Genomic DNA, 18,391 nt, shown 5'->3' on the forward strand with positions numbered 1-18,391 from the left:
AGATTCGATCTGGGGGCTTCGGTCTCAAATACTTCACTCAGCTGTTTCACCAGTGGGCTTGGGGGTTCTCCGCTGCTGGTCTTCATAGGTGTCCGTGCAATGCCAAGAGTAGGAGAGCGGGGATCTGAGTCTTGGGCCTGATTGGGACCCTCCAGCGGCTCCCCTGCTGGTAGGTTTGGCTGTGGAGAGCTCTCCACCTGGATGGGAGTGCGCAGGATGCCGGCACTAGGTGAACGGGGGTCTGCCACTCGGGCCAGAAGCTTGTTGTGCGGCGGAGGCCGCGCCGGAGTGACTGGGAAGCTCTTGGCTGAGCCCATCTCAACCAGGAAGAATAAGGTGGGGCAGGGCCCGGCCCGGGGCGAGGAGGGGACGCCAGGCCCCGATTCCTCTCTTGGGTGCACAGCAGCTCAAATAAATGAATCTTAAAAAAAAAAAAAAAGAAAGAAACCGAACATTGTATCTCAGAAGCTCTCTTTGTCTGTGATGTGGATTTGAATTATACTGCATATTAGACAATATTCATTTCCAAATCATGTTTAAGACATTGCTAGGGAAAACAGCTGTGTGTGTGTGTGTGTGTGTGTGTGTGTGTGTGAAAGAGAGAGAGAGAGAGAGAGAGCGCGCGCACTGGGGCAATTATGGCTCCTGGACCGATCTTCTTCAACTATCTCCATTCTGCTCAGCTGTGACTCTGCCCCTCTCTCCATATAATGTGCAGAGGGTGGAGGTAATTTTGTGAGTTTGGGGTCACACAGCTTCCAAAAATCAACTAAAGTCTTCCCATTTATTTTTCTCCTTCAAAGCAGTCAGTTCTGTGCCAGTGGATAACAGGAACCACAATGAAGAAATGGTAAGTTGAATTGGAAGTCCAGAATCTAGACTTTTATCTAGACGCTAGATTCTCCCACTCCTTAGCATATCAAACCAAACCAAACAAAACAAAAACAAATGACAGCAACAGGAAACCTACAACAGAGTCTTACAAAGCTAGGTTTTCATCCCTAAGGGGACGGGGGCAGAGAATGTCCCTCCTGCCCTGGCTCTCATTTCCTTCCTGGATGTCTTTAGTGTCCCGGAGGATAGCTGTCATCACCATTTTCCTTCCAACCTGCAAGAAATGGGTGTTTATTTCTCGTCTCTTATGTAATCTTGACCCAATGCTGTTTTGCACTGTTCTGTGGAGAAGCTTCTGAGATTTCACTATGGTCCTGTAAGTCTACATTTCTGCCCCAAGGATCCCACACCAGTACAGGCCACAGAGCCAAGCCTCTTGCTACAGCTGCTCTGGGTTGAGTTAGTCTCTCATCCCAGTGACACCAGCTTTTGCCAACGTGCTCTTGGGTTTCCCCCCACCCCCAGGTGACTCGCTGCATCATCGAGGTCCTCTCAAATGCCTTGTCGAAGTCCAGCGCTCCACCCATCACCCCAGAGTGTCGCCAAGTCCTGAAAAAGAGTAAGTGTCCTACACTGCAGGAGATCTTTGTCCCTCAAGTGGTCCTTTCTCCCACTCCCTCCACTACACCTTCCACTTTACCTCCAAATGAAAGGGCGCAGGGGAGGGCATAATGAATTGGGAAGAGTGCGGATTAGACTAGGATCTGGGGAGATAGAAGATAATGGCTTCTAGTCCCACTCTGCCACTTCATAGCTGTGTGGCCATGGGGAAGGACCTCTTGCCTTTCTGGGCTTATTTTCTCAAAGTAAAATGAGGGAGTTGAACTCAATGACAGCCTTTGAGATAGCTATCAGTTCTTAAATTCCTTAGTTCCAGAGTTTGGATTTTTAGAACAGGCTTTCACTTGGATGCAGGGAAGTGTGGGGAGTGCTCATTTGTGATTAGGTCGCAGGAGTTAAGTGTTCTGGGAATGCTGGAAGATGAAAGGATAGAAGGAGATCTTAAAATTATTCTTTGCCTTCTGCTCTTCTGACAGTGAGAAGTTAGAAGCTTGAAGGATGACTTGGAAACTTCTGGCCTCTTTACATGACAGATTGTTCAGGCCATTGTATTTATTTATTTATTAAAGATTTTATTTATTTACTTGACAGAGAGAGACACAGAGAGAGCAGGAACACAAGCAGGGGGAGTGGGAGAGGGAGAAGCAGGCTTCCCGCCGAGCAGGGAGACCAATGCGGGGGCTCAATTCCCAGGACCCTGGGATCATGACCTGAGCAGAAGGCAGACGCTTAATGACGGAGCCACCCAGGCGCCCCTGTTCAGGCCATTTTAATTTAGAGCTGATTAGAATGGGAGGTACTGGGCGCCTGGGTGGCTCAGATGGTTAAGCGTCTGCCTTCGGCTCAGGTCATGATCCCGGGGTCCTGGGATCGAGTCCCGCATCGGGCTCCCTGCTGGGTGGGGAGCCTGCTTCTCCCTCTGCCTCTGCCTCTCTCTCTCTCTCTCTGACTCTCATGAATAAATAAATAAAACATTTAAAAAAAAAAAAGAATGGGAGGTACTACCAAATGGTGGAGAACTGGAAGGGGGAGGCTACAAGAGGAGCAGCCGGTGAGTCAGAGCAGTGACCTTCTGAATCTAGAGTGGGATGCGTTCTCTATACAATCAACTTCTGTTGAAGATAAAATTTGAACAGAAATGCAAGCGGTATCCACTGGGAGTTGACAATGAAAGATCAGTTTTTCAAAAACTATGCCGTCTATCCTATGCATGAAGTCAACCTGATTCAGTCAAATCCAAAACACTGTTCTCTTCAACACCTTCTCTGCTTTTAAATTTTTAGTTAGGCTGGGAATAGTGGATTTGTTTTTCCTGTCACCTCCAAAATCTCCCATTGCAAGATAATACTCTCTTGCTATTGCCGCACATGAGCCCTCATGCATAAAATGGTAAAAACAAGTATTGGCAATTGACCAAAAGAGTAACCTGGCAGGACTCAATCCACCATTGGGGGCTTCAGGGTAATCACAGATGTGGGGACCTGAGCCTCTATAGACCCCATGAATAGTGGGAGGAAGCTTCCCTACCAATCCCAGCATACATATCTTTCTGAATTTCTCCCCAAACTTCTTTTCCAGCCATTACAGGGAATAAATACAGACAGAATGAGTCTTCAGGCAGAGACTAAGGGCAGCTCCTCTGGGCAAACCTGTCTCACTATCTCCCTTCCCCTTCCCTCGTTTACCAGATGGATGCAGAAGTGTGGGGTCTGCCATAGTAGGTCATCAAAGAACTGTGATTGCTTAGGAAGAGCTGTTGAATGTAGGGCTCTGCTTGTCTGCCAAGATCAGACTCAGCCTTTAGGTTGTGGCCATAGTGATTCTAGCCTCCTTAACACAGACTGTGCCTTGGGGTCTTTAGATGTCTGTTGAGAGAGACCCAGGGAAACTGATTAAAATCAAATGACTCATGTCTCTCAGAAAGGACCCTGGTGACACTCTACCCAGAGAACTATACAATGCTGAGATTGGGAGGGTTTAAGAGATCCTCCTGGTTGCAGACTCAGCAGCCAAGGCCAGACAGACAGCACAGGGTATAAGGCAGGATGAGAAGTGACTCACAAACTGGAGGATACACGTCCCTTTGCAGGGGGGCGGGGGGCAGATATTTCTCACTTCCAACCCTACTGGTGGAGAAATACAGACTTTGTTATCAGATTTGGATTTTTCAAAAGAAGTTAAAATTTGGATTTGTAAGCAATATCTCCTGGTATTTAAGTATTGCCTTTGAATTTGAAATGACTAAAAATGCTATTTAGGCCAACCAGAACTCACCTCTGAGTTACCACTTTGTGGCTTCTGCCCAATTCTAGTTTTTTCTCCTGCTGATGTGTCTTAAACTGATCAGAAGACTGGTGGAGCTTTTCAGCCAGCTGGATGGATGAAATCTCCCTCCTGCCCCTAGCCCATCTCATCTCCACTCCCCATTCTGTCCAGAGTGTCTGTGGAGCAAGCACATACTTGTTGAGTGAATGAGCACTTAGGGGAATAGAGGAGAATCATTGTTTTACAGCTTGAAGAGACCTTAGGGAATACATAGCCCAATTTCTTAATAGGTAAAAGAATCTGTTTGTCCAGGTTAATCTGGTCATCCTTGCAACAGAGACTTAAGGATAGAAGGTACATTTCCCCCTTTTTTACCGGAAAGTAAGGATAAGCTTCACACCTTGGTTTATCAGATTGACAATGACTATGTGCTGCTAATTACAGTCCTCCTCTGATCTCACCTGCGGGGACTTAAAGCTAAATTTAGGAGGAAGTTCTAAGACTAAGGCACAAGCTGCTACAGGGAGCACAGATTTAACTGGGAAAAAATAAAAATACACTGTTCCTGACCAGTAGGCAGTAGGAAAGGGGTGACACAGCCCCCACCCTGGAAAGCTGAGATCTTGTCTGATTAGGGCTATGACAACTGACTCTCAGAATGATGTCAGTATCTGCCCAAAGCCTCCTTGCTCACCTGTGTCGACCTGGACGGCCCCACCTGCTTCAATGCTGCACTGGCTCTTAAAAGACAAAATCACTGGGGAGGGACCAGCTCTCAGGTGTCTGGGTATGAAAGGTCAGAGACATTTCAGTTGATTCACAAAACATGAGGATGTTATCATGCCAGGCTATGCTTTAAGGAGAGAGGTACTGACCATCCACTATTTTTTGGACATTTTTATAATGACCAATTTTTTCCATTTTGCAAATGTTCAGTTCAAAATGACTCATCAGTGCCATTCAGTAGAAATATATTGTGAACCACAAATATAACTTCAAATTTCTTAGTGGCTGCATTAAAAAAGTAAAAAGACAGGAGAAATTAATTTTAATAATATATTTTATTTTTATCCAGTGTATTTTATTCAATATATACTATTACACATCCAATAGATTTATTTATGTATTTATTTATAAAGTTTATCTTTTTTTTTTTTTTAGTAATCTCTACACCCAATGTGGGGCTTGAACTCACAACCCCAAGATCAACAGTCGCATGCTTTTCTGCTGAGGCAGCCACGTGCCCCCACACCCAAAATATTTATAATATATATTATCCATTACATCCAAAATATTTCAATATATAATCAATATGAAAAATTGAGATATTTTGCATTTTTTTTTCACACAAAGTCTTCAAAATCTGGTGGGTATCTTAGACTTATAGCTCATCTCAGTTTGGACCAGCCACATTTCAAGTACTCAAAGGGCTGGCAGCTCCCACAACAAACAGTGCAGATCTGGACCCAGAGCTACGAGAGGCCTTGGCTTCAGGAATTCTATCTGAACTCAGTGATGTAAGTTGAAATCCAAGCACTTGGAGCTAACAATCAGACAATGCTAGCTGCATATCACCTTTCATGAAATGCCCTTGAATTAAGGAGGATTTAGTAAAGGAGCTACTGACTTTTGGAAAAGATAGGAGAGGACACATTCAATTAAAATATCAGTTATACCATTTACTGTTGACTAATGAAACACAAAGATAACTCAGTATACTGGTCTTCATCTTCAACATCTGAGAATATGTTGGGCAGATGGGACCTGAGTGATGGAAGAAATGGTTCTTTCTACTGCTGGGCAGTTTTCTCAGGGAAGAAATATACACCCATCTTATCACCAGTTACGAAGTTATATTGTCACTTATTGCTACAGTGAGTCTACACAGTTGATTGGATTAAAAAGGCTGATAAACTAATTATTTAAAATTTTAAATCCTCCTTTGAATCCAGATACTTCCCATTTTGGCTATTTAACTTTATTTAGCTGGATTCTAGCTAGAGCTATTTACATAATGCTAATTTTTTAACCCTTACTTAGAGCAAATACGGAAAGAAGGGTCCCTAATTGTACCTCTCTGAGTCTCAATGTCTTTGCAAAAAGGGGAGATTGAATTAGATGAATTCTAAGGTTTCTTCTGGTTCTAAATTCTAGCATTTCACAAATCTCTATTTGGATTTTAATTTGATCATTAATAGTACCAATGAGAGGGGCATCTGGGTGACTCAGTCGGTTAAGCATCTGCCTTCAGCTCAGGTCATGATCCCAGGGTCCTGGGATTGGGTCCCACATCGGGCTCCTTGCTCAGCGGGGAGCCTGCTTCTCCCTCTGCCTGCATCTCTCCCTGCTTGTGCTCTGTCCCTCTCTCTGACAAATAAAATAAAAATAGAATCTTTAAAAAAAAAAAAAAAGCATCTGCTTTTGGCTCAGGTCATGATCCCAGGGTCCTGATATCAAGCCCCACTTCGGGCTCCGTGCTCAGCAGGGAGTCTGCTTCTCCCTCTCCCTTTGCCCCTCCCCCCTGCTTGTGCGCTCTCTCATTCTCTCTCTCTCAAATAAATAAAATCTTTAAAAGAAAATAGTACCCATGAGAAATGCTGGCTGGGTGTTATGAAAAAAGTAAAAATAGAGTTTATTATTAGAGTTAAACACAGCCAAGGAGCTTTCATACCATTTTCTTTTAAAAGGAATCTGAGTATACTTTTTATTAACTTAAAAAATTATCCAAGTAATTTTTCAGGTCCTTTGGTTTTGTAGTATCATTGAGGCTGGTGCTTGTTGAACCACAAGCAATTCTGGAAGTTACACTTATGCTTCTTTATTTTCATTATAGGTAGAAAAGATGTCAAAGATGAAGAGAAAAGTGAAAATGAAAACACACAGTTTGAAGTAAGATTGTTAAGAGACCAAGCTGATGCCTCAGAAGCCCACAGGCCTTCTGGTAGGGAGGAAGTCCCAGGAGAGGAGGACACCCAAGGTCCGACAGTGGCAGACACAGAGGGAGGGGGGCACAGCCGAGGAGCAAGCGAACCCCAAGGAGACCTCTACTCCTCTGACAGCCAAGTCTCCAAAGAAGCAAAGACACGCCATTTTGAGAAAACCGAGGAAGAGGACAGGAAGGAAGAGGAGGGGGAGAAATATCAGAAAAGGGAGCATGGGAGAGACGGCAGTGAAGAGAAAAACCTGGAAGAGCTAGAAGAGACACAAAATGCCTTTCTCAACAAAAGAAACCAGGCTACAGCTAAGAAAAAAGAGGAGTTTAAGGCCAGATATGGTCTACACTCTGCTGGGCCCCCTGAGGAGAAGACACACAGCCGGGAGAGGAGCAGCCAGGAGAGTGGAGAGGATATAAGAAGCCAGGAGAAACACCCTCAAGAGTCTAAAAGCCAAGTTGGGAGTCAGGAAGAATCTGAGGAAAGTGAGGAAGATGCTGACCCTGAGGTGGACAAACGACGTTGGAAGCCAAGACACCACCATGGGAGGACCAGGCCTGACAGGTCCTCTCAAGAAGGGAAACCTCCCTCCGAGGAAAGGGGACACCTCCGTGAGGAATCTGAGGAGTCAAACATGGGCATGGTCGGATTGGGGGACAAGAGGGACCACCATCTAGCCCACTATAGGGCTTCAGAGGAAGAACCCGAATATGGGGAAGAAATGAGGAGTTACCAGGCTGTCCAGGCTCCCAAGGACCTGGAGCAGGGACGATATGGGGGCAGAGGAAGTGAGGAGTACAGGGCTCCAAGACCTCCCAGTGAGGAGAGCTGGGAGGAGGACAAGAGAAATCGTCCCAGCTCAGAGCTTGACAACACAGCACAGGGATATAATGAAGAAAGTGAGGAAGAGAGGGGCCATGAGGGGGGATACCACCACAGAGCCAGGGGAGGGAAACTAGGTGCATATGCCATTCTAGACAACAAAGAAGAAAAACAGTTCTTGGGTGAAGGACACCACCGTGTCCAAGAAAGCCAGATGGACAAGGCAAGGAGGCACTCACAAGGTGAGTGGAAAGAGGAGGACAGAAATTACCTCAACTATGGCAAGGAAAGGGGTGAGGAAGAAGCCCAAGGGAAGTGGCAGCAGCAGGAGGACCTGGAAGATGCTACGGAGAGCAGGGAGGAAGCTAGGCTTCAAGGCAAACAGTATGCTCCCCATTACACCACTGACAAGAGGAAGAGATTAGGGGAGCTGCTCAACCCATACTATGACCCTTCCCAGTGGAAGAGCAGCCATTTTGAGAGAAAAGACAACATGGATGACAATTTTCTTGAGGGTGAAGAGGAAAATGGGCTGACCTTGAATGGGAAGAATTTCTTCCCAGAATATAACTATGACTTGTGGGAGAAAAAGCCCCTCGAAGAGGATGTGAACTGGGGATATGAGAAGAGAAATCTCTCCCCCAAACTGGATCTGAAAAGGCAGTATGACCGAGTGGCTGAACTAGACCAGCTCCTTCACTACAGGAAGAAGTCAGCCGAATTTCCAGACTTCTATGACTCTGAGGAGCAGATGAGCCCACGCCATGCAGCAGAGAATGAAAAGGACAGGGCTGGCCAGGGAGTTCTGACAGAGGAAGAGGTAGAGTGTGGGGCTTTTGTTTAAAATTATGATGGTTAATGTTAATATCTTCAAGACTATCTGAAAGTAATGTGGAGAAATTGGTGGGAATTAATTACCATGAGGATGTACCCCCAGTAAGAGCGTGGCGACAACCTCTGGGTTTAAGTTCCGTTGTCCATATCCTTGCCCACTTACCCTATTGCAGTGCTTCTCAACCTCGGCTGTATGTTGGAATCACCTGGAGGGCTTGAGTAATTACTGACGTTTGGGATCCACCCCCAGGGATTCTGTCTATTTGGTGCTGGGTGCTACTTGGGCATCAGGATTTTTCCAAGCTTCCATGCGGTTTCAGTGTTCAGCCAAGGTTGACAACCCCTCTTTTGGTGTCTTCTTGGTCATTTAACTTTTCATCACTATTTCCCAGGGTAAGAAGGAACAGATGATTTAGAAATTAGTTGCTTTAGTCTATCCTTATCAGCTACTGGACTATAAAAATTAGTTTACATCTCAGATAGTTAACATTATCAGAACCGTACCTGCCTAAACGATGATTTTTTTCCCTAATATTGAATTATGCTGGTTGGTGTTTCTCAAACTGGAATGTGCATCAGAATCTCAAGAGATTCCTAGCCTTCAGAGTTTCTGATTGAGTAGGTCCTGGGTGGGGCCCAAGAATCTACATTTCGGGTAAGTTCCTTGGTGATGCTGATGCTGATGCTTCTGGTCAGGGGACCACTTTGAGAATCGCTGATGCAGGGTGTCTCATATGGCTCTAACATATCAAAAATTCCCTCCTGTTCATACTCCCTCAAACCACAATAAAATTAATCGATCTGGAACTTCATGCCTCCACTTTTCTGTATTTTCTAGGAAAAGGAACTTGAGAACCTAGCTGCGATGGATCTGGAACTACAGAAAATAGCTGAGAAGTTCAGTGGTAACCAAAGGGGCTGATGGCCGTTGGAGCAAAGGGCAGTTTTAAGGAGCAGCCCTCACATTATCTATTTTCCACCGCTTCACTGAAAGACACCATTTAGTTACCCAAAGCAGAAAGTAGAAGTTACTGTTCATTCAGTGTTTGACACAATTGGAAATGCTTTAATTTTTGCCAGAATGCTATTGAAAATACGAATAGCATGACTTGTAGCATATCCTTTCTCGCAAAATAGACATATTAACATGCTTGTGATAATGACTGTGCTGTCATCCTTGAAAAAAAAAATACATTTGTCTTAGTTTGAAATAATAAAAGATTCACCTGAGGCCAAAGTTTCTTGTTCTTAGCTTCCTTTGGGCTAACAGGGAGGAGTGTGATTTTCAAATCTATTCTTTAAAGTAAAATTTAAAAGATAGCACTAGGATTTGTTGGTCTTTGGATGCAGAAGAGGGAAAAAAAAAGCAAAACTTGGAAGTAAAAGAATGTCCACAATATAAAGTGAAAGAGTACCGGAAAAGACATCTGTTCCCTCAGGGTAAAGAAAGATTATTAAATAGGCTTGAAGAAAAGATTTCAAAAATGACCATAAGACATTTACTTTTTAAATCCTATTATCTGGAAAGCTCTGGGAGTAGCCAGCCATGGGTCATTTTTCAGGGCTTAAGGAGGAGAGAGCCTGGATAATGGGAAGAACTCTGGACTGGGAATCGGAACATGTGGGCTAGTCCAGACAGATTCTGAGCCCTTGGGGCCTGATTTCTACTGTGTAAGAAGACGGGGCTCTGACTCTCTTACTAAGTAGCTGTATGACTTCGGACAGGTTGTTTTCCCTCTCTGGACCTCAGGTTCATCAGTAAAATAAGGATACCTGCCTTACTAGGTTGTTACGAGGATGACTGGAGTATGCAAAACAGTTAGAATAGTGCCTGGCATATGGCATGGTGTAGGAAATGTTGGCTGCTACCATTATTAACCCCGCAGCTAGCTTCCTACGGCAAGACAGGTGGAAAATGTCCTCTTCTCCTTTCTTTGACCTGTCATCTCATTCCTCACCAATGGTGCCTCCGAAGGGATTGAGCCCCAGGTGCCACAGCAGTGAGCCGCTTGGTAATATACCCTTTCTAGGCTGTCTTTATCTCCCTGTCCCACTTCCTACTGGTAACCTCAACTGATGTTTCCTGGAATCACCTCCCAAATAAACTGCTTGTCCTCAACTTATTTCAGGGTCGGCTTCTGGGGGACCGCAACCTAAGAAACCATCCAAAGCTAAGCTTGTATTATGGCAAATATATTTAAGGTACTGCCATTATAACCCTTTGTGTTACCGCATCTTGATACAAGTTACTAAGAAATGCTTAACACATTGCAGTAGACACATCTCTCCTTTTTCTCTATCGCAGCTCAGCAGAGAACAAAATCGCTTCCTAATAAAGAGGATTCAAGGGCCCAAGACAAATAAGGATTTACTCACTGGATAAGGGAAGGCAAAACACGGCAATGCACCAAATGCTAGCCTGGCAGGTCACACACACACACACACACACACGGCAATGCACCAAATGCTAGCCTGGCAGGTCACATACACACACACACACACACACACACGGCACTGCTCATGAGAAGCTGCCGGCTGCTGGCAGGTGGAGCATAGCCTTGCATGGTCCTGGCTTCCTGTTGATGTCCTGTGCACTGGCCCATCCTTTCCGTTTAGTTTGCAAACACCTCAGGGCGGGGCAAGATGTAGGCACAGATGACCTATCAAGGATACAGGAGACATTCAAGAAATCCCACCTGATCCATGGTGCCAGCAGAGGGCAATTAGGATCTCTGGGGATGCCATGCCACCTTTTCTTTAAGATGAACTCAAGGACTACCCAGGCCACTGTTTTCTCCTCTTTTGATCAAAGTAATATATGTTGATGGCAAGACATCAAGTAGTCCTGAAAAGCATATAGTGGGTTGAACTGTGTCCTCCAAAATGTTACGTTGAAGACTTAACCCCTGGCACCTGTGAGTGTGACCTTATTTGAAGATAGTCTCTGCAGATGCAATCAAGTTATGATGAAGTCATTAGAGTAGGCCCATATCCAGTATGACCAGTGTTCTTATAAGAGGAGGAAAATGTGGATAGACACAGAGGAGAATGTCATGTGAAGACATAAAGATGGTGGCGGAGACTGAAGCTGGGCTGCCACCAGCCAAGAAACATCTGGGGTCACCAGACGCTGGAAGAGCAAAGAAAGATTCTCCCCTAGAACTTTCAGGGGGAGAATGGCCCTGCAGACACCTTGATTTGGAACTTCTGTGAGACAACACATTTATGTTGTTTTAAGTCACTCAGTTTTTGATTCTTTGTTAGGGCGGCCCTAGGTATCTAATACTATCAGAAACAATGGCCTGTAACCCTCTCCTCCCAAATCCTTCCACAGATGTAACCATCTGTATTTTAGAGTTCTTCTCCTATTTGAATATTTTAACTGTCATGGTTTCTAATATTTTATCAAGGAGGAGTTAAGGCATAGTGATGGAACAGGAGGAGAGAAAGGGTTCTAGCATTACAAAATGAAAATACACAACATATCACTGTAAAATATAGTGTAATTGGGAGATCTCAGGTGCTAAAATAATTGACTAACTGCAATAATTACTACTCTGTAGCCCAGAAACCAGCCACTTGGGTACATGGCAGTCCTCACTGAGAAAGTAAAACACCTAAAGAAAGTGAGGGTGTAAGCCATGTGGACCCCTTGGGGAAGGACACTTCAGGCAGAGAGCAATAAGTGCAAAGGCCGGGCGCCTGGGTGGCTCAGATGGTTAAGCGTCTGCCTTCGGCTCAGGTCATGATCCCAGGATCCTGGGATCGAGTCCCACATTGGGCTCCCCGCTCAGCGGGGAGCCTGCTTCTCCCTCTGACCCTCTCCCCTCTCATGCTGTTTCTCTCTCGCTCGCTCTCTAAAAAATACATAAACTCTTTAAAAATAAAAAAATAAGTGCAAAGGCCCCGAGACAGTAACGTGGTTGGTATGTTCGAAGATGAGCAGGGAGGCCCACGTGGAGGACATAGGAAGTGAAGTGGCATGGGCTAGATCACACAGGGCTCTGTAGGCCCTTGGTAAGGCCTTGTGCTTTCGCAACTGGAGAGGTCTCAGTAGAGGACTGACAATATTTGCTTTACGTGATAACAACACTCCAGCTCCCAGGCACAAACACAAAAACCAGTAAGGAGACCACTGCAATAATCCTGGTGGGTCACTGTGATGTCTTGGACCAGGGTGTGGCACTGGGGGTAAAGAGAAGTCATCAAACTATGGATCTATTTTGGAGACAGAGGACGGGTAGGGCTGAAGGATTTGGTGTGGCATAAGTGAAAGAGAGGTGTCAAGGATGAAAGCTTTAGGCCTGAGCAACGGGGAACAGCAGAGGTAGGGAGAACTGTAGGAGGGACTGGTTTGGGAAGGAAGATACAGGGAATTCAGGTTGGGTTATGTTAAGTCTAAGATGTGACCAGACACCCAAGTGGAGGTGTTGAGTCAGGTATATGGGCCTGGAGCTCAAGGGGCAGGGGGAGGATCTGTTCTAAAGACATCATGTGGGAGTCATCATCACAGAGATGCCATTTAAAACCGGAAAACCAATAAATGAAGCCCAAAGTTAGTAGAAGGAAGGAAATAACAAAGATCAGGGTGGGAATAAATGAAATAAAGACTAAAAAGATAATAGAAAAGTTCAGCGAAACAAAGAGCTACTTCTTTAAAAAGATCAACAAAATTGACATGCTTATAGCTAGACCTACCAAGAAAAAAAGAGAGGGCTCAAATAAATAAAATCAGAAATGCAAGAGGAGCTGTTACAACAGACACCACAAAGGATCATAAGATACTACTATGAATAATTATATGCCAACAAATTGGACAACCTAGAAGATATGGATACATTCCTAAAAACATACAACCTTCCAAGACTGAATCATGAAGAATTAGAGAATCTGAACAGACCAATTACTAGTAAGTAGGTTGAATTAGTCATCAAAAACCTACCAACAAACAAAAGTCCAGGACCAGACGGCTTCACTGGTGAATTCTACCAAACATTCAAAGAGGAATTAATACCAATTCATCTGAAAATGTTCCAAAAAATTGAAGAGGAGGAAATCCTTCCAAATTCATTTTTATGAGGCCAGCATTACTCTAATACCAAAACCAGACAAGGACACAAGAAAATTACAGGCCAATATCCCTGATGAACATAGATACAAAAATCCTCAGCAAACTGAATTCAACAATACATTAAAAGGATCATACACCGTGATCAAATGGGATTTATTCCAGAGATATAAGGATGGTTCAACATCTGTAAATCAATTAACATGACACACATTAACCAAACAAAAGACAAAAATCATCTGATTATCTCAATAGATGTAGAAAAAGCATTTGACAAAATTTAACATTTATTTATGATAAAAGCTGTCAACAAAGTAGGTATAGATATATAGGTATAGGTCTTACCTCAACATAATAAAAACCATATATGACAAGCCCATAGCTAACATCCCACTTAATGGTGAAAAACTAAAAGCTTTTCCTCTAAGATCAGGAATAAAATAAGGATGCCCACTCTTGCCACTTTTATTCAACATAGCATTGGAAGTCCTAGGCACAGCAATCAGGTAAGAAAAGAATTGGAATCCAAATTGGATTGGCATCCAAATTGGAAAGAAAGAAGTAAAACTGTCAAGATTTGCAGATGACATGATTTTACATACAGAAAACCTTAAAAACTCCACCAGAAAAAACCCATTATAATAAATGAATTCGGTAAAGTTACAGGATACAAAATCAGTATACAAAAATCTGTTGTGTTTCTATACACTAACAATGAACTATCAGAAAGAAAAATTCAGAAAAAAATCCCATTTACAATTTCATCAAAAAGAATAAAATATCTAGAACTAAATTTTTTTTAAAGATTTTATTTATTTGAGAGAGAGAGAGAGCACGAGAGGGGGGAAAGGCAGAGAGAGGGAGAAGCAGACTCCCCAAGCAGGGCTTGATCCCAGTACCCCAGGATCATGACCTGAGCTGAAGGCAGACGCTTAACTGACTGAGCCACCCAGGCGCCCCTGTGCAGAAGCTTTGTAGTTTGATGTAGTTCCACTTGTTGATTTTTGCTTTTTTTTTTTTTTTAAAGATTTTATTTATTTATTTGACAGAGAGAGAGACAGCGAGAGCAGGAACACAAGCAGGGGGAGTGGGAGAGGGAGAAGTAGGCTTCCCGCCGAGCAAGGAGCCCGATGTGGGACTTGATCCCAGGACCCTGGGATCATGACCTGAGCCGAAGGCAGACGCTCAACGACTGAGCCACCCAGGCGCCCTTGATTTTTGCTTTTATTTCATTTGCTTTTGGTGTCAAATCCAAAAAATCGTGACCAAGCTTGATGTTAAGGAGCTTACCGTGTGTGTTTGTGTTTGTGTGTGTGTTTAGGAGTTTTATGGTTTTAGGTCTTACATTCACACCTTCTTTTAAATAGAGCCCAAATAAGCAAACTTTTAGACATTTAGGGTCCATCTGCTTTTCATACCTTCAGCATATACTCGGCATCTGCTGACCATTGATCGAAAGGGCCTAGTGGTTATCAGATGCCAAGCCTTTTAAGTTCTAAGACTCCTGTCCTTCAGAGCTATCAGACCCAGACTCCACCTAAACACGAAAGGGCCCTCTTTAATTCCCCATTCTCTGGGGGTTCCCTGCCCTCCTCTTCTTCTGAGAAGTAACCCCATGGTGTGGCTTCTAGACAGATTCCTGCAGTGAAAAACACCCCCTCCCTTGTTAACCTGTCAGAGCAGGGCCACCACTCAGTAAAGCATGTGGGTGCTACTGCCACCTCATGGTCATATCTTTTTCTTCGCTCAGACCCCAAATCCTTCCACCACCCTACACCTAGCAGTGTGTAGACAAAAAAGGGCAACTGTGCAACTGCTAAGCCCTGGGGCATGTCAACATGGTTCTAAACATTCATCTCAGAGATGAAGAGGAACCAGAAACAGATGGAGGAAGAATAGCCAGAAAGGGAGGGGGGAAACCAAACGAGTTGTGTCCTAGAAGCCAGGTGAGAAAGCTGTCGCAAGGAAAGGGGTCGCCCATGTCAAATTCTGCCCGGAGGTCTAGAGGACCTTGAAGCTCTGGATTTCACTTTACGTCTTTTGTCGCGGCTTGCTCCAAACCGGCTCCCTGATGTGGTTGCTCCAAAGTGCTGCTCTCCTGCTCTCTTCACCACACACTCCCTCTCACTTCACTTACATCCACCGCCAGCACATCTCTTAGTCGGCCACCTAGCACATATTTTAGGCTTTTTTTTATTATTATGTTATGTTAGTCACCATACATTACATCATTAGTTTCTGATGTAGTGTTCCATGATTCACTGTTTGCATACAACACCCAGTGCTCCATGCAATACGTGCCCTCCTTAATACCCATCACCGGGCTAACGCATCCCCCCACCCTCCCCCCCATATTTTAGGCTTTGAGGGCCACATGGTCTCTGCCACAAATATTCAACTCCAGGTTATTAATGGAACTATGTAAGAGGCCAAAAAAAAAAAAAAAAAAGGAGGAGGGGAGAATGGGAGGTGGGAGGAGAGTACATATTAATTTCCTATACTTCAAAGATTTGATTCTTCTCCATAAAGGATCAAAAAGCAGAGGGTGTCTAGTAAATGTTGATGGGAGTAGTTAATAGCTTATCAGTTACTCTTTCAGTAGCTATTCAGGGACTCACATTTCTTGCCATCTGACCTGTGCTACTTAAGTTCAAGAAAAACCTGTAATCTATTTTACAAAAATTAACACTAGCCTAGAGGCAACAATATATTTCAAATAAAGATATTAGATACACCACCTGGCTGCTAATCAGCCTGCTTCTAGGTGCTGACAATAATTCTCCCCTTTGGGGTATTTGCAGGTCTTGGCACACCCTCAATTACTGGGATCACTAAGAACAAAGATGGTGGTTTAGATGATCACAAAGGTTTTTTCTTGGGGGGGAGGGGCAGAGGGAGAGAGAGAATCTTAAGTAGGCTCCATGCCCAGTGCAGAGCCCGATGCAAGGCTCTATCTTACAACCCTGAGATAATGACCTGAGCTGAAATCAAGAGTTGGATGCTTAACCAACTGAGCCACCCAAGCGCCCCAACAATCACAAAGGTTTGACAAACAGGAGCTCAAACTGAGCTGACTGGCGAGGCTTATCTCCTACACAAGACCAATTTGTCAAGATTGGAAGAGATTGCTGTCATATCTAATATGTAAGCACCAACACAGAGAGTAAAGAAAAAATAAAGAAACAGAGGAATGTGTTCCAAACAAAAGAACAAATGTCCAGAAACAGATCTTAAAGAGAGATAAATGATTTATCTTATAGAGAATTCAAAATGATGGTCATAAAAATGCTCACCATGGTCAGGTCATGAACAAAGTGAGAATTTCAAAAGACAGAAAATATAAGTAAGTACCACAAAGAAATCATAGAGCTAAATAATACAATAAGTGAACTAAAATATTCAATATAGGGGTTTAACAGCAGATAGATCAAAGAGAAGAAAGGATCAATGAACTCAAAGACTGGGCAGTGGAATTCATCCAATCAGAGGTGCAAAACATTTAAAAAACGAAAAAGAGTGAAGATGAAGGGACTTATGAGACCATTAAGTGGACAAACATATGCGTTATCTGGGTCCCAGAAGGAAAGAGAAAGTGGCAGAAAAGTTATTTAAAGAAATAATGGCTAAAAACTTCCTTAACCTGGAGAAAGAAACAGACATCCAGATCCAAGAAACCCAAAGAGTACCAAATAAGATGAAGCTACACTGAGACACATTATAATTAAATTGTTAAAAATTAAGGATAAGGAGACTCTTAAAAGGAGCCAGAGAAAAGCAACTTGTTACCTACAAAGGAACCCCTATAAGACTACTAGTGAATTTTTTAGCAGAAATTCTCCTTGTCAGAAGGAAATGGGATGATATATTCAAAGTGCTGAAAAAAGCCAAAAAACCGCTAATCAAGAATACTCTACTCAAGAATACTCTATGTTGGGTATTACGCTAAACGAAGTAAGTCAATCAGAGAAAGACAATTATCATATGAACTCACTGATATGTGGAATTTGAGAAACAAGACAGACGATCATAGGGGAAGGGAGGGGAAAATGAAATAAGACGAAACCAGAGAGGGAGACAAACCATAAGAGACTCTTAATCTCAGGAAACAAACAGGGTTGCTGGAGTGGAGGGGGTGGGAGGGATGGGGTGGCTGGGTGATGGACATTGGGGAGGGTATGTGCTAGGGTGAGTGCTGTGAATTGTGTAAGACTGATGAATTACAGACCCGTACCCCGGAAACAAATATTATATGTTAATAAATAATAATAATAATAAAATAAATTAAAAAAAAGAATACTCTAAGTTGTCCTTCAGAAATGGAGAGTTTTCCAGACAAAAAGCTGAAGTTCATCACCACTAGACTAGCTTGACTTGAAATGTTAAAGGGAGTTCATTAAGCTAAAATGGAAGCTACTAATCAGCTAATTGAAAACAGTATAAAACTCACTGACATATAAATTCAGAATATTGTAATGGTGGTGGGTTAATCACTTACAATTCCAGTACAAAAGTTAAAAGACAAAAGGATTAAAAATAACTGTAAATACAGTAATTTGTTAATGGATACACAGTATGAAAAAATAAATTGTGCAATCAAAATCATAAAACACAAGAAGGGAGTGTAAGCATATAGACCTTTTGTATATGGATATATATCTGAAGGAAACAAAATCAGTATCTCGAAGAGGTATCTGTACGCCCATGTTCACTGTAGCATTATTCACAATCGGCAAGATAGGGAAACAACCTAAGTGTCTGTCAATGAATGAATGGATAAAGATGTGGTATCTATACACAATGGAACATTATTCAGCCATGAGAAGGAAATCCTGCCATTTGTGACAACTTGGATACCTTGAGGGCATTGTGCTATGTGAAATAAGCCAGACAGAGAAAGACAAATAATGTATGTTACTTGAATGTGGAATCTAAAAAACCAAACTCATAAAAACAGAGTAAAATGGTGGTCGCCAGAGGCTGGGGGCGGGGGGGGGGGCTACTGAGGAGATTTGAT

At 43.4% G+C, this 18,391-nt stretch overlaps 2 protein-coding genes, 1 long non-coding RNA gene and 1 pseudogene across 4 annotated transcripts in view; 1 reads left to right on the forward strand and 3 right to left on the reverse strand.

Moving 5' to 3' along the window:
- Positions 1–1,315, reverse strand: part of LOC145723830 (uncharacterized) — a 6,452-nt gene extending 5,137 nt beyond the window's left edge. The window contains exon 1 of the long non-coding RNA XR_014149153.1: positions 984–1,315. This is a non-coding gene — a long non-coding RNA (uncharacterized LOC145723830). The remainder of the gene's footprint in view (positions 1–983) is intronic.
- Positions 1–9,546, forward strand: part of CHGB (chromogranin B) — a 14,710-nt gene extending 5,164 nt beyond the window's left edge. The window contains exons 2-5 of one of the 2 annotated variants that reach the window (XM_006735488.3): positions 804–850; positions 1,360–1,453; positions 6,554–8,295; positions 9,148–9,546. In XM_006735488.3, the coding sequence (XP_006735551.2) occupies positions 804–850; positions 1,360–1,453; positions 6,554–8,295; positions 9,148–9,231 (1,967 nt within the window). In that variant the 3' untranslated portion in view covers positions 9,232–9,546. The remainder of the gene's footprint in view (positions 1–803; positions 851–1,359; positions 1,454–6,553; positions 8,296–9,147) is intronic. The other variant, XM_031030376.2, reaches the window with a different exon arrangement.
- Positions 6–403, reverse strand: LOC102734179 (cell division cycle-associated protein 3 pseudogene; annotated as a pseudogene).
- The window catches only part of TRMT6 (tRNA methyltransferase 6 non-catalytic subunit), a 23,886-nt gene continuing 13,789 nt past the window's right edge, over positions 8,295–18,391 (reverse strand). Inside the window, exon 11 of the mRNA XM_081833205.1 lies at positions 8,295–8,690. Within this exon, the coding sequence (XP_081689331.1) occupies positions 8,688–8,690 (3 nt within the window). The 3' untranslated portion in view covers positions 8,295–8,687. The remainder of the gene's footprint in view (positions 8,691–18,391) is intronic.

The sequence above is a fragment of the Leptonychotes weddellii genome, chromosome 10 (genome assembly GCF_054177405.1).
Source record: "Leptonychotes weddellii isolate Sample4059 chromosome 10, ASM5417740v2, whole genome shotgun sequence".
In the NCBI taxonomy this organism is placed as follows: domain Eukaryota; kingdom Metazoa; phylum Chordata; class Mammalia; order Carnivora; family Phocidae; genus Leptonychotes; species Leptonychotes weddellii.